Genomic DNA, 15,210 nt, shown 5'->3' on the forward strand with positions numbered 1-15,210 from the left:
AAATAGCACACTTTTTATCCCAGGGTGCACATGAGCTGGAAGCTGGGATGGGAAGCAGAACTCACGCACCTGCCCACTGTGGAATGTGGGCATTGACTGCTGTGCCCAGTGCTCAGCCTGGCCGCAGGGCTTGGAGCCACACCCAGTGGCACAGGGAGCGATGGGGGGAGCTGGGGGGCAGAGGGTGGCCCCATGTCAGGGGAAACCAGGTTGGGTCTCCAGGACCTGGGAGTGGGGATGGAGCTGAGGATGAAATTGGCACAAATTAAATCATTTCCCGACCACATCCCTGCTCGCCCACCAAGATGGGTGTGGACACAAGAGCCACTTCCTGTTTGGGGACAGCCCCCAGGGCTCCGTGTCTGGGGCCCTGGCACCCCCTCGTGGTCTCTGTGCCAGTTGAGTCCCAACAAGCAGGCAACTTCCAGAGGGAGAGGCCAGCCAGGGGCTCAGGGCCTCTGGGGGTGCTCTTGAGGCTGACATTGGGGGTTCCTGATGGCTGTCAGGAAGTGTCCAGCCTGCAGTGCTCCACAGGGCACCCAAAGCGCCCACAGGAGACAGCAGGGCAGCACCAGACCTGCTCCGGGCTTCTGTGTCCCCATGTGACCACAGGCCCGGCCACCTCTGCAGGTCTGAGACTGTTGTGTCCAAAAGCACATGCACACACAGGCACAGGCACTATTGCCCCTGGAAACAGCACACGCAGGCTCCTTGGCATTCGCGTAGGCGAGCATCACACGCATGAACCCACAGGATACCTGTGCACCTGAAGAGACGCACACAGGTGCCGCCACACACACATGCACAGCCATGTACTGACAGGCACAGGACACTCACGTGGAAGAGCCATGCACTTCACACAGGCATGGAGCGTGCACACATGCACCCGTGAGTGTATGTGTTGGGTTGTTGCCTTGCATGGAGCCACACGTGGCCAGGCTTGTGCAGGTCGTGTGCTGAGGTCCTGTCCTCTGTGTGGGGCAGTGCAGTGCTCCCCTTCCTCCTCCTAACTCCCTGCGGGGCCTCAGGCCCTGCTCCAAGCCACCTGGCTCTCCCCACTCCTCTGCTGAGTGGCCCTTTGAGCCTTTGCTTCGTCAAGAGCCCAGCGCTGGGCAGGTGTAGGTGCCCCACGCCTGCTTCTGCCTCCCTGCCCCCAGGGCTGGAGGACCCGTGCTTCCCTTTTGGAGCGCCAACCCTCTTGAAGGTGTCTCCTTGCTCTGGGGTGGAGGCAGGGCTGTGTCTAGGGTCCTTCCTGGAGGGCTGGGGAGGGGACACAGGGGTGCAGAGTCAGCGGTGCGAGGATTGGGGCCATGCCAGCCTGATTAGAAAGGTTGGGGGACTGAGCTGGATTCACCTGTCCTTGTCTCTGATTGGCTCTTGGGCACTCCTAGCCCCCAAATCCCACTAAGCAGCCCCCCCACCAGGGCCCGCACAAGTCTGCAGAGAGCCATTTGATCGCCAGTCCCAGGACCAGAAAGGCAGCAGGGGAGGCCAGAGGCTGGCCTGAGCCTGGCTCTTGGGACCCTCCTGTGTCCAGAAGAGCCGCCTGCCTACTCTGTGCCCTCAGCTGTTGCTGGAACATGGGGGCCGGGGCCAGTGCCGAGGAGAAGCACTCCAGGGAGCTGGAGAAGAAGCTGAAAGAGGACGCGGAGAAGGATGCTCGGACGGTGAAGCTGCTGCTGCTGGGTAGGGCCCCACGGGGCATCAGCCGTGGGGTGGTGGCCTGGGCACAGAGCAGGAACCCTGCAGGGCAGGGCACAGGGCAGGAACCCTGGCCACGCAATCCTGGAGGCCGGGCATCCATGGAGACCCTCTCCAGAGGGCCCCACCTCGGGAAGTCGCCACTCCCCAGGGGTGTGTGCCAAGTTCACTCTGACCCCGTGTGCGCAGAAGGCACACTCTGGTCCCTGCCTGCGCCCTCACACTCCAGCCTTGGGTTTGGTGGGCCTGCTGGGCAGAGCTCAGGAACTAGGGGCCTCGCTGGGAGCCCCACACCCAGCTGCTCCCTTGGGAAGGCCACCATCCTCCGAGGAGGAAGGTGACTCCAGGACCATCCGGATTTACAGAAATGGTCCCCAGGTGCCAGGGCAAAGCAGGTGGAGGGGCGTGGAAGGTTAACAAAGCCTGGGCCATGGTTCCATGGATAGTGTAGCGAGGGGAGGTGGGACTGATGCAGGCCTGCCCCAAGGCCACTGCCAATCCCGCCCCCCACCACCAAGGGAAAGGACCTGCATTAAGAGTAAGGGGCAGACTCCACCCAGACTCTCTAGTGGCCAGTCAAGCCGGAGGTATCCGGGGAGACCAAGCCGGGTTAGAGGAGGCAGAGAGGCTAAGCCGGAAATCCCATTAACTATGTCCAAGGCCCTCGCGGGGACAGGATCAGAAAGGATGTCAGCTCTGTCCTCTCTCCCACCCAAAGGCGCTAATTCTCTCTGAGCCTCTTGGAGCCCGCCCACCTTCCTTGTGGAGAAAAACAGGGGGTGACCCGGCTCAAATTATCCCGCGCGGGCAGCACCAGAGATGCCCACAAGGTGGCGCTCCAGGATTAGCTTGGTCTCAGCAAACTACAGGCAGCAGGTCTCGGAGACCCGCGCGCATAGTGGTGGTCACCGGTCCCCCTCGTAGGCCCTCTTTTGCTCACTTTCCTGACATCCACACGCGGCCTTCCACCAGGACGCCGGTACTTGACTTTGTGTCCGGGCGGGAGGGCGAGTCAGGGGTGACTAGGGTGGGCCGGCAGGTCCACCCGTCCACCCGTCCACCCCACGCTCGGCGTCGGGACCAGGGGACGCTAGGCGCTGCTCTGAGGCACGGCCTCCCTTTCAGGTGCCGGTGAGTCCGGGAAGAGCACCATCGTCAAGCAGATGAAGTGAGTGCCCTCACCTGGCCTGGGGTCCCGCGGCGGGGATGGGCGCGCGTGCGCCTCACCGCCGGCCCCACAGGCCGCTGACCCTGCTCGCCCCGGCCACAGGATTATCCACCAGGACGGGTACTCTCTGGAAGAGTGCCTGGAGTTCATCGCCATCATCTATGGCAACACGCTACAGTCCATCTTGGCCATCGTGCGCGCCATGACCACGCTCAACATCCAGTACGGAGACTCTGCGCGCCAGGTGCGCCGGGAGCGGGCGGAGCGGGGCTGAGGGGGGCGGGGCGCGCGCGCGCGCGGCGGGGCCCCGGGGGCCGCGGTGGCCACCGACGCCTCGCGCCCTGCCCGCAGGACGACGCCCGCAAGCTGATGCACATGGCAGACACCATCGAGGAGGGCACGATGCCCAAGGAGATGTCGGACATCATCCAGCGGCTGTGGAAGGACTCGGGTATCCAGGCCTGCTTCGAGCGCGCCTCCGAGTACCAGCTCAACGACTCGGCGGGCTAGTGAGCGCGGGCGGCGCGGGGCGCGGGCGGGCCCTGCCCTGGGCGCCGCGCCGCCCGCGCGCCCACACGCCGGCTCTCCGCAGCTACCTCTCGGACCTGGAGCGCCTGGTGACCCCGGGCTACGTGCCCACCGAGCAGGACGTGCTGCGCTCGCGAGTCAAGACCACCGGCATCATCGAGACACAGTTCTCCTTCAAGGACCTGAACTTCCGGTACGGCGGCTCGGGGCGGCGCGGGGCGGCGGTGCGCGCGCGGCCCCCGGGGCGCCGAGGCGCAGGCTCAGGCTCCCGCCGCCGCCCCGCAGGATGTTCGACGTGGGCGGGCAGCGCTCGGAGCGCAAGAAGTGGATCCATTGCTTCGAGGGCGTGACCTGCATCATCTTCATCGCGGCGCTCAGCGCCTACGACATGGTGCTGGTGGAGGACGACGAGGTGGTGAGTGCCCGGCGGGGCCCGGGGCCGGCGCGGGGGCAGCGCGGAGGCCGCCGCCGGCCGCCCCGGTGCCCGACAGCCGCTGCCCGGCCCGCCCCCCGCAGAACCGCATGCACGAGAGCCTGCACCTGTTCAACAGCATCTGTAACCACCGCTACTTCGCCACCACGTCCATCGTGCTCTTCCTGAACAAGAAGGACGTCTTCTCCGAGAAGATCAAGAAGGCCCACCTCAGCATCTGCTTCCCGGACTACGACGGTGAGCGGCCGGCGCGGCCTCGGGGCGGCGTCCTGGGCCCGCGGCCCGGGCCGGGAGTGAGACCCGCGCGCTCTCCACAGGGCCCAACACCTACGAGGACGCGGGCAACTACATCAAGGTGCAGTTCCTGGAGCTCAACATGCGTCGCGACGTCAAGGAGATCTACTCCCACATGACCTGCGCCACCGACACGCAGAACGTCAAGTTCGTCTTCGACGCCGTCACCGACATCATCATCAAGGAGAACCTCAAAGACTGCGGCCTCTTCTGAGGTGGGGTCCCCGCCGGCCGGGCTGCCGCCCGCCCCTCCACTGTAGTCCCCAGGCCCCCAGCTCCTCAGCCCACCCTGCCCTCAAACCCCAGCCTCCAGTACTTCCGGGCCGCACCCCCACACACAGGGCCTCCCCTCAACCATCCGGGGTGTCACAGCTTCCGGGGCCACACAGCCTGAACGCATTCATTTGAAGCTCAGGGACGCTGACCCCTTCCCTTGTCTTCCCCGCATGCCCCGGGACCCTGTAGGGACCCTGTAGCTCTAGCTGTCTTGTAGCCTCCTGCCCTCAGAACCCTCCCAGCCCCCCAGGACTGCTGGGCCCCAGCCTGCCGCCTGCAGGCCTCACCAACCACAGACTCCAAGCCCTGAGCCCTGCCTCGCCCCAGGTGCAGACCCTCCCCCACGCCCCCAGCGCAGCCCTGTATCACGGCCTGGTGGCACTGGTCTCTCGGACCCACAGCGGCCAGCCCCAGCGGGGACCAGGCAGCACCCGGGGCAACTGGAGCCCGTAGTGACTCAGCAGCGCTGGAATCACCAATCTCCTGCATCGCTCCTGCCCCCTGGGGCCACCACTCACCTGGTGGGGCTGGGCTCTGCACAGGCCCCTCCCTCCCCAGGTGGCAGGAGGGCAGGAGGGCAGGGCTGCCCCTCCCCCAGCAGGCCTGCTACTTAGCAGTAGCTGGTCCACTTCTGTGTGGCAAGCTCAGACAGTGACTGTCCCGCCCAGCACTCTCAGGGGTCCAAAGTCCAAGCTAGCTCTGGCCTGTGCAGCCCCTCCATCCAGATAATTGAGTGAGTAGGGGGCAGCCCGGGGAGCCCCAGTAGCCAGGGAGACACGCCCACTGAGCCTTCCCCGGAGACAGGCTCAGAGGCACCCCCTCTCCACTGGACTCCTCCACCCGCTCTGTCCTTGGACGGGAGACCCACGCCCTACTCACCCACCCACACATAGCTTTCCGGGCTGGCAGGCCCAGGGGCTGGTCTGGTGAGGGCCAATAGTTGAACTACCCTGAGGGGCGGCTGCGGGCAGAGTCCAGCTCCCATCGATCGTCCCCAGGCAAAGGAGTGGGAATAAGACCGAGGCCCAGGCCATGCCCAAAAGTGTCTAACTCAGGAGGCAGGCGTTGCACGCGACCCCAGGTGGTCCTGCTGAACCTGTACTCAGGGCTCATTCCAAACTGAGGGCCATGCGTGAGCCACCAGGGATGGGGCCCCTGTCCCCCACCTCCCTGCCCCCGCCCTCACCCAGCGCCGAGGCTTGCTTCTGCCCAGGGGCCAGGGCCTGTGCTGCGGGCGGGGACACGGAGCTTTTGTCCGCAAGGCCATGGCACAGTTCGCACTCCCCTTAGCTGTGTGCGCAGATCCAGCAATAAAACTTTGCATCAGGCCCTGGCTGTCCTTTCTTGGGGTGGGGGTGGGGGAGCTAAAATGTCACAGGTCCTGCACACTTGTTAAGTGCCCAGGGCTGGCCGGGACATGAAGTGGGAAGGCCGTGGCTTCCGTGGAGAACCCGGGACGAGGGGGCACCTGGGGGATACAGGACCAACTTGTGCCTCTTGAGGGAGGGGGAGGGGGAGGAGCTAAGGGAGAGGTCTCCTGGGACAGGCTGGGATCCAGAGGTTGTTTGAGGTAGGGGCTCAGTCTGGCGGGGACAGTAGAGTGTGTAAGATGGGGGTGTGTGCAGGGCGGGGGGGGGCGCATTGGGAAGGAGGAGCCGGGCTGGGCGCTGTGGGCAGGTGCTAAGCCCCAGATCCCTCAGCTTGAGTTTTCTTTGAGGCTCCAAGGCAACGCTTTGGAGCTGGGACTTCTGCGAGGCTAGGCTTGAGGTGGGGCAAGGGAGGCCCTCAACCCAAGGGCAAAATTTCAGGTGGTGCCAAGAAATTCAGTTACGGGCAGGTGCTCGACACAGTGTGACGGGGCCCTTCGAGATGCCCTCATCCTGTATCAGAGTTGCCTGGGTTCCAGTCCTAGCTTCATTTCCAATTCCAGCCTCCTGCTAGTGCACACCTCAGGAGGCAGTGCCTATTTTGGGCATTTGGGAAGTGAGCAGTGATTGGAAGATTTCTCTCCATCTGTGTGTGTGTGTGTGTGTGTTTATGTGTCTTGATTCTGCCTTTCAAATAAATAAAAAGTAAATAAAATGTTTTAAAAATCAAATAACCAAATAATATATTAATGCAGTGTTTTTTTTCAAAAAAGATGTATTTTTTTATTTGAAAGGCAAAGTTACAGAGAGTGAGATAGAGAGAGAGAGAGCTTTCATCTGCTGGGTCAGTCCCCAGACGGCCACAACAGCCCGGGCTGGGCTATGCTGAGGCCAGTAGACGGGAATTCCCATTTGAGTCTCCCACAAGGAAGCTGAATCAGAAGCATAGGGTAGCCAGGACTCAGCCCAGCACTCCGCTGTAGGATGCGGGCTTAACCACAACACTCAGGGGCCCCATGGTGCCTGTGCTAATAAGGTAAAGCCTCCGCCTTCAGTGCCGGCATCCCATAGGGGGCCTGTTTGAGTCCCAGCTGTTCCACTACCAATCCAGCTCCCTGTGAATGCACCTGGGAAAGCAGGGGAAGATGGTCCAGGTACTTGGACCCCTGCACCCACATGGGAGACCTGGAAGAAGCTCCTGGTTCCTGGCTTTGGCCTAGCCACCCCAGGCCTTTGCAACCTTTTGGGGAGTGAACCTGAGGATGGAAGACTTCTCTGTCTTTCCCTCTCTCTGTCTATAACTGTGCCTTTCAAATAAATAAAATAAATCTTAAAAAAAAAATCTATGCTCACTTTGGCAGCACAGTACTAAAGTTGGCACAGTGCAGAGATGAATAATGTGGCATTTGCTGAAGGATGACCAGCAAATCCATGAAGTGTTCCATGCTTTTAGTTTCCATCCCAGACCCCCTGGAGAAGGGGAGGGGCCTAGGGAGCCCTGCCTTGTCGGGCAACAAAGTCTGCTGCACCCAGGAAAAAAAACCCACAACTTTCTCTGTCTCCCCCCTCTCTATAACTCTCACTTTCAAAAAATAAATAAGTATAAATGCATATATTTTTAAAAATGTATTTATTTGAGAGGCAGAGGCAGAGACAGGGAGAGAGGTCTTCCATCCACTGGTTCACTCCCCAGATGGCTGCAATGGCTGGAGCTGAGCTGATCTGAAGCCAGTAGCCAGGAGCTTCCTCCAGGCCTCCCACGCAGGTACAGCGGCCCAAGGCCTTGGGCCATCTTCCACTGCTTTCCCAGGCTACAGCAGAGAGCTGGATTAGAAGTGGAGCAGCTGGGACTCGAACCAGAGGCCACATGGGATGCCGGCACTGCAGGTGGCAGCTTTACCTGCTATGCCACAGCACTGGCCCCAAATAAATATTTTTTAAAACTAGAAGTCACTGTTGACCATATTTAAGGACCCAGTTCGGTGGTAGGAAGCACGCTGACACTATCACTGCCACCCATCTCCACAACCTTTTTGTCTTGTAAAACCGAACTCTGTGTGGTTCACAGCGAACTCCCATCTCCTCTTCCCCCCGCCCTGGCAGCCACTGCTGCTTTCTGTCTTCATGACTGCGGCTTCTGGGCACCGCGTGTGAGTGGAGTCATCCAGTGTCTGCCTGGTGGTGACTTAGCATGATGCTCTCCAGGTCCATCCAGGCTGTACCATGTGTCAGAATTTCCTCCCTTTCATGGCTCTGCCACATTGGCGGACCCAGCTGTCAGTCAGCGGGCCCTTGGGTGGCTTCAGTGTCTTAGCTGCCATGACTAATGCTGCTATGAACATTAGTGTACAGAACTCTCTTTGAGGACCTGTTTGCAACTCTTTTGGATATATACCCAGAACTTGAATTGGTGAATCATATGGTTATTTTTTTAAGTTTCTATTTTTAAAATTTTATTGGAGGGGCCGGCGCTGTGGCGTAGTGGGTTAAGACAGTGCCTGCAGTGCTGGCATGCCACAGGGGCACCGGTTTGAGTGCCAGCTGCTCTAATTTTGACCCAGCTCCCTGCTAATGGCCTGGGAAAGCAGTGGAGGATGGTCCAAGTGCTGGGGCCCTTGCACCCATGTGAGAGACTTGGATTAAGTTCCTGGCTCCTGGCTGTGGCCTGGCCCAGCCCCAGCTGTTGCAGCCATTTGGGGAGTGAACCAGTGGATGGAAGATCTCACTACGTGTCTCCCCTCTCTCTGTAACTGTGCTTTTCAATCTTTTAAAAAAACTTTTATTGGAAAGGCAGAGAAACACAGACAGAGCTCCCATCCACTGATCTTCCTCCCAAATGGCTGCAACAGTCTGGCTCACAGGCCAAAATCAGGAGCTGGAAACTGAATCAAAGTTCCCCACATGGGTGGCAGGGACCCAAGGGCTTGAGTCATCCCCTGCTGCCTCCAGGGGTGTGTATTAACAGGAAGCTGGGATCAGAGCTGGGACTTGAACTGGCGCACTCCAACATCGGATGTAGGCACCCCCACGAGCTTCACCCCTGGGCCAAAAACCTACCCTGGTGATTCCATTTTAACTGTTTTGAGAAGCCACTTTCCACAGTGACTATACCATTCTACATTCCTACCAATAGTGCACAAGGTTCCAGGTGCTCTACACCCCTGCCACCCTAGTATTACACTGTCATCCATCGCAGCCTGCCTAATGGTGGGAGATGCTATCTCATCATGTTTTTCTTTAAGGTTTATTTATTTATTTAAAAGGCAGAGGATGTGTGTATGTGTGTGTGTGTGTGTGTGTGTGAGAGAGAGAGAGAGAGAGAGAGAGACAGAGAGAGACAGAGAGACAGAGAGAGAGGAGACAGAGGGAGATATAAAAGATCTTTCATACACTGGTTCACTCCCTAAATGGCTGCGACAGCCAGGGCTGAGCCAGGCTGAAGCCAGGAGCCAAAAACTCCATCCAAGTCTTCCAGATGGGTCACAGGGGGCTCTGCTGTTGGCGTCATCTGCTGCTTTCCCAGGCACATAAGTAGGGAGCTGGATCTGACACGGAGCAGCCGAGACGCCAACTGGCGCTCTCCAATATGGGTGAGGCTCATAAGCAGTGCTTCACCATCTGTGCCGTGATGCCAGGTCCCTCACTGTGTGTGTGTGTGTGTGTGCTGGTTCACTCCTCAAATGTCTGAAACAGCTGGAGCTGGGCCAGACAGAAGCCAGGAGCCAGGAGCTTCTTCCGGGTTTTCCTCATGGGTGCAGGGCCCAAGGACTTGGGCCATCTTCTACTGCTTTCCCAGGCCATAGCAGAGAGCTGGATGGGAAGAGGAGCAGCAGGATTAGGACCGGCACCATATGGGATGCCTGCACTTCAGGCCAGGGCGTTAACCCACTGTGCCACAGCGCCGGCCCCTGCGTTGTGGCTTTGAACTGCATTTCCCTAACGACTGGTGATGTTGAGCATATTAGCCTGTGCTATTGGCCATTTGCATATCTTCTCTGGAGAAATGCCTGTTCAAGTCCTCTGCCTGCTTTTGAGTCGTGGTATTTAGTTGTTGTTGGGTGTTAGGAGATCTCCTTATACTCTGGAGAATAATCCCTTACCAGATATGATCTGTAAACACTGTCTCACAGTCTGTTCACAGCCTTTTCACTGTTTTACTTATTTCTAACAGTTACCTTTTTTCCAGAACATTAAAATTGTTGCTTGTTGAAACCATTGAAAAATTTTATAGTATGCAAATTAAAACTCATTATTTTAAGCTTAGATTTTATGCCTAACGCAGAATTTGTTATAATTTTATTTTCTTGGCTTTAATGGGGCCAAAAATCAATACTATTTTTTAAAGATTTATTTATTTATGGCTGGCGCTGTAGCTCACTAGGCTAATCCTCCGCCTGGGCACCCTGGGTTCTAGTCCCGGTTGCTCCTCTTCTAGTTCAGCTCTCTGCTGTGGACCGGGAAGGCAGTGGAGGATGGCTCAAGTGCTTGGGCCCCTGCACCCGCATGGGAGACCAGGAGGAAGCACCTGGCTCCTGGCTTCGGATCAGCGCAGTGCACCCGCCGTAGCAGCCATTTGGGGGGTGAACCAACGGAAGGAAGACCTTTCTCTCTTTCTCTCACTGTCTAACTCTGCCTGTCAAAAAAAAAAAAGATTTATTTATTTACTTGAAAGTCAGAGTTACACAGAGAGAGGAGAAGCAGAGAGAGAGAGAGAGTTTTCCATCTGCTGGTTCACTCCCCAATTGGCCACATGACTGGAGCTGCGCCAATCCAAAGCCAGGAGCCAGGAGCTTCTTCCGGGTCTCCCACATGGATGCAGGAGCCCAAGGACTTGGGCCATCTTCCACTGCTTTCCCAGGCCACAGCAAAGAGCTGGACTGGAAGAGGAGCAGCCAGGACTAGAACCAGTGCCCATCTAGGATGCCGGCACCGGAGGCAGCGGCCTTACCTGCTATGCTACAGCGCCAGCCCCAATACTAATTTTTTTTTTATCTTAAGAAATCTGCATCTGGAAAGAATCATCACTAACATTTTTCATAAAAATCTGTATATAGGGGCATGTGTTTTTCCTGGGGGCCAGAGTGGGAACAGAGGAGGAAAGGAGTGGTGTGTTGGGGGACCCCCGGTGTGATGGAGAGAGCCAAGTGTCTCAGCAACGGGGGTCTGGGCCTGTGGAGCTGACTCAGCCCATGTGATGCCCCCAGCAAAAGATGTTGAGTGGGCCTGTGGCCACGCATGGGAGATGTCCTGGAGGCAGACAGAGGGCAGAATGTCCCCATGCCCAGGGGATCTGGGAGCTTCGGTGGGCTGGACAGGTGGCAGCGGGGGCACACAGGCCCGAGCAGGAGCAGAACACCGGCTGGCCTAGGGACATGGCAGCGCATGGGGCAGCCACAGAGGCAACTCGGAAACCTCAGGGAAGGGTGGGGATGGGCTGGGGTGCAGGACCCCTGCTGGGCAGTCTTGGGCCTGGCTGAGCCGGGGCTGTTTGTCTCTGCTAAGGACTTCTGCCTGAGTAGGTTGCTTAGGGGGATGAGGTGGGCAGGCGACAGTGACAGAGGAGGGATTTAGTGGGCAGAGGCCAGGCCCAGGCCAGGACACTTCCCAGCGGCAGGGAGGGGGCGGCTATCAGGAGACAGCACACAACGGGACCTTCGCTATAGCCACTCTGTCTTGATGACCAGATCCCCAGCCCTCCTGGGCTAGGGATACAGAAGAGCCTGAACACCATGTGGGGGCTGGACTCGCCCTCAGGGAGTCCTCTCCCATAGACAGTCCTGGCCCTGGACCCTGGGGGCTAGGGATGCTGTACCCTGTCCATCCCCAGCAAATGTGGGGGCCCTGAGTCACCCGGACTGAAGCTTCCTCAGCTCTACGTACAGCATCGGTGTAATTACACCTTAGGGAGCAGGATCAATGGGCGCCCGCTGCCTGATTCACAGTCCAGGGCAGAGATCAGAGAGACCTGGCTTGGAGTCAGCTCCAATGCCACGCCCCAGTCTTGTAGGCGGGGCATTTACTGTGAGTGCCTCTAGCCACCACATTCCCTGCCTGACCTACAGCCTCCAGGTGCCCCTGAGGGTCTCCATGGCCTTGGGCTCTGGCTCCGGTGGGCCTAACCTGGCCCGCCACTGACCAGAGATTAGACAAGACTGGTGGACGGTTAATGCCACTGACGTCAGGGTCTGGCTGGGTGGCCGCAGCAGGCCTGGGCCCTCCCCTCAGGCAGTAGCACAGCCCATGTGATCTGGACTCATTAAGCCGCTTCAGAGGCCAGAGAAGCTGGGGGCCAGATCTTGGGGAAGGAAGGGCAGGCACACCAGGGCTGCAGGGCAGGCCTCGGCCGACAGGTCAGCTACCCTTGGAGCCCTGGGTAGGGGAGGGACTAGCCAGGAGGGCTGCCTCTCTGTCCCCTCCATACGTCCACACTGCTCTTGCTCAAAGAGGTGCCTCCCAGGCACCAAAGTGAGCAGGGTGTAGCCAGAGCCATGGATGTAAGTCCCCGGCTCCCAGGGGTGGAGGTGAGAGGCACTGCCTCCCAGGAGGCCTGCCCATGCCACACACAGCCCTCCACCCACCAGCACTAACCCCACACTCATTCCCGCCTCCCCCACCCTGGCGTACACCTTCCTCTCCTTGGCAGAGCCAAGCCCACGGCTGCCTCTGACCTGACAGGAGTACTGCCATCAGATCAGCCATGGAGAGCACTGGGGACACTGGGGGACACTGGGACACTGAGGCTGGAGCTGTGTGGGAGGAGGGCAGGGGCCAACCCAGTGAGTGGTGGTTGGGAGCCTCCGGCAGGGTTCCCAGAGGTGACCTTCCGTTTGGGTGCTGAAGAACAGGTAGGAGCTTTCCAAGGAGGTGGGACAGGGTGGGGAGCCTTGAGCCCTGGCAGCCACTAGGGCAGAGGTACAGGAGCATAAAGGCTTCGAACAGCAGGAACACGGGTGTGGTCAGCCAGGCGGTGAGGGAGCAGAGAGGCCTGCTCGGTGTGAGACCAGGGGCCTGCAAGGTGTCCAGGCAGAGGACGCAGAGGCCGGCCGTGAGCACCACAGGGTGCGGGGCCAGTAGGGTGCAGCGGAGGCTGTGGCATGGAGAGCAGAGACCGCCTGGTTGGAGGCTGAGAGTTCGAGGCTGGAGAGGGAAGCAGAGACTGCTGGGTGCTGGGGCCATGCGGTCAGCCCCCTCTCCACTATGCTTGTTGGTGATGAGGGCGTGGAGGTGGAGGCGGAGGCTGGGCTGACACCTAAGATGCAGCCCCCCTTCCCAACTCAGGGAGCTGCCCCCAACAGCACCACTGCCTGGATGGACTTGCCCTGTGGCCGCGGAGGGGAGGCACCCGGCAGCTCTCCGAGCCCATCCCGGCCGCCCAGCTGTCCGGTCAGCACAGGCTGGGCTGGGAGATTCGGCAGGTGGCGGGAAAGGCCTCTGAGCCGTGTTTGCCCTGGCGGGGGCCCAGGCTTAGCAACAACAAACAGTCAGCTCCTCCCCCAGCCTGGCCATGACTGGCTGGCCCAGGGACCCCACATCACATCGCCTCAGGGCCTCCCATGGCAGCTCAGCCCAGTCAGCCCCTGCTCCCTCCAGGCTGCATTGAGGACCCCACTGCTCACATGCTGGGTGACCTTGAACCAGGCCCAGCCCCTCAGGAACTGCCAATGGGAGCCACCAGCCCTTTGCCATTGGCTCCTATGAATATCCAGCATGTCTGCAGGTGGGAGGTGGGGGCAGAACTGGGACCGTGACCAGCACCTTTCCTGTCTGGTTCCGCCATGGTTCATGTCCTTTTTTTGGGGGGAGGGGGTGCTTAATGGCCCCTCAGGATCAAGGTGAGCTCTGCTCTGGGAATTACACCACCCCCACATGAGTTCCTTCCTAGTTCCAGTGACCAGCAAGGCAGGAGCTGGGGTGGCTGGAGGTTTTGGGGGTGGCCACCATCCCAGTAACTTTCTCTGCAGTTCTCTCAGCCTCCTGAGCCCCCAACTGGAGCTGAGCCTGTTGCCATTGGCTCCTAGCTTCTTCACACTCTCCTCCCAGGCCAGGGGAAAAGACAAAGCCATGTCACATAGAGGGAAACTGAGGTAGCTCAGGCTTGGCTGGGGTGGCTCCATGAGTCAGCAGGAAGGGAATCCAGCAGTCCTGGATCGGGGGAATTGGGACTCCCAGCCCAGGGCAGGGGAGGGGCTCAGCTTGTCCTCAGACGACGTTCCCCCAGCCCCTGGAAGTGGGGCACACACAACACAGAGAAGTCCAGCTCGGATAGGAACAGCAGAGCCACAGCACTAATCGGATCAGAGCCAGGGGCTGAGACGCAAGGGGCACAGATGTTCTGGAAATTCCACCCCCCCATTTACCACTAAGGTCAACACCTCCCCCAGATCCCTGCTGGCTGGGTGCAGAGTCTTAACACCCAACACCCACCTCTAAGTACCAGCACCCTGGGTGACAACAGGCAGGGGGGGATAAGGAGCTTCAAGCAAGGAGATCACCCCAAAGTCTCTCCTGCCAGGCACCAAATCTCAGCCCTCACTTGCCTTGAGCAGGATGACAGCTGTCTGCCGCAGCCTAGAAATGGGGGGGGGGGGGGATGCTCAGGGAGGCCCCAGGCAGGGCAAGCTCTGCTTCTCTCCTGTTCTTTCTGCCCTGGCTCCTGTCTGCTCCAGCTTCAGTCTTCATTTTTTAAACTTTTCATTGGTTTGAAAAGGAAAGAGAGAGAGAAAGAGAGAGAGAGGGAGATGTCAATCTTCCATCCTCTGGTTCACTCCCCAGAAGCCCACAGTGGCTGGAGCTGGGCCAGGCTGAAGCCAGAAGCCCAGAACTCAGCTACTTGAGTAGCCGAGCCGTCACCTGCTGCCTCCCGTAATGGGCATTAGCAGGAAGCTGGAACTGGGAGCAGAGGTGGGACTTGAACCCTGGGCCTGGATCTGAGATGCAGCATTCTGAGCACCAGTTCACACGCTGTGCCGCACGGCCCTCTCCCTTTAAGGACTGTGCCTATCTACAGCGCACAGTGCCCTGTTTAGCACAGGTATATGGCATAAACTGCTCAACTCGGGCAACTAGCATTTTCCCTAGCCTCCTGTCTTCCGCTTATGTGGAGAGAAGCCCAAACTGATGTAAGACGTCCTCCCACGCCCACCCCATCCCACCACTGGTCGGGAAGGGGCAGGCCGGCAGAAGGGGCATTTTTTTTTTTTTTTTTGCCCCGGATCAACGGCCCCTTCACTAATGCCCAGCATCGCCCCGTTCCGCTCCTCTTAGCTGAAGATCGCCTGGCGGCTTAAGGGAAGTGACGGCGGAGCTTTTCGGGGATTAGGAGACCCAGAGACCTCAGACCGAGTCTGTTGCGGACTGAAGTACTCCCCCGACAAGAGCCAGGCGAGCCTCTCCGCGATCTGCCGCGCTCCTTCCTCGGGGCTAGCTCTCACTCCGGACGCCCC

At 59.3% G+C, this 15,210-nt stretch overlaps 1 protein-coding gene across 1 annotated transcript; it reads left to right on the plus strand.

Annotated features, from left to right (window-relative positions):
• The first annotated feature begins 1,287 nt into the window (after positions 1-1,287).
• GNAT1 (G protein subunit alpha transducin 1) lies at positions 1,288-4,685 on the plus strand. Its single transcript, XM_062200163.1, has 8 exons — positions 1,288-1,686; positions 2,827-2,869; positions 2,972-3,113; positions 3,221-3,378; positions 3,462-3,590; positions 3,683-3,812; positions 3,914-4,067; positions 4,148-4,685. The coding sequence occupies exons 1-8, from the start codon at positions 1,581-1,583 to the stop codon at positions 4,336-4,338; spliced, it is 1,053 nt and encodes a 350-aa protein (XP_062056147.1). The 5' UTR covers positions 1,288-1,580; the 3' UTR covers positions 4,339-4,685.
• Positions 4,686-15,210: the final 10,525 nt, after the last annotated feature.

The sequence above is a fragment of the Lepus europaeus genome, chromosome 9 (genome assembly GCF_033115175.1).
Source record: "Lepus europaeus isolate LE1 chromosome 9, mLepTim1.pri, whole genome shotgun sequence".
NCBI lineage: Eukaryota > Metazoa > Chordata > Mammalia > Lagomorpha > Leporidae > Lepus > Lepus europaeus.

Bases quoted from the DNA above. Each gene is read 5' to 3' on its own strand.
- GNAT1 (XM_062200163.1), top strand. From the start codon at position 1,581: ATGGGGGCCGGGGCCAGTGCCGAGGAGAAGCACTCCAGGGAGCTGGAG. The intron at 3,114-3,220 runs GTGCGCCGGGAG...CCCTGCCCGCAG, and splicing joins ACGGAGACTCTGCGCGCCAG to GACGACGCCCGCAAGCTGAT. The intron at 3,379-3,461 runs GTGAGCGCGGGC...GGCTCTCCGCAG, and splicing joins CTCAACGACTCGGCGGGCTA to CTACCTCTCGGACCTGGAGC.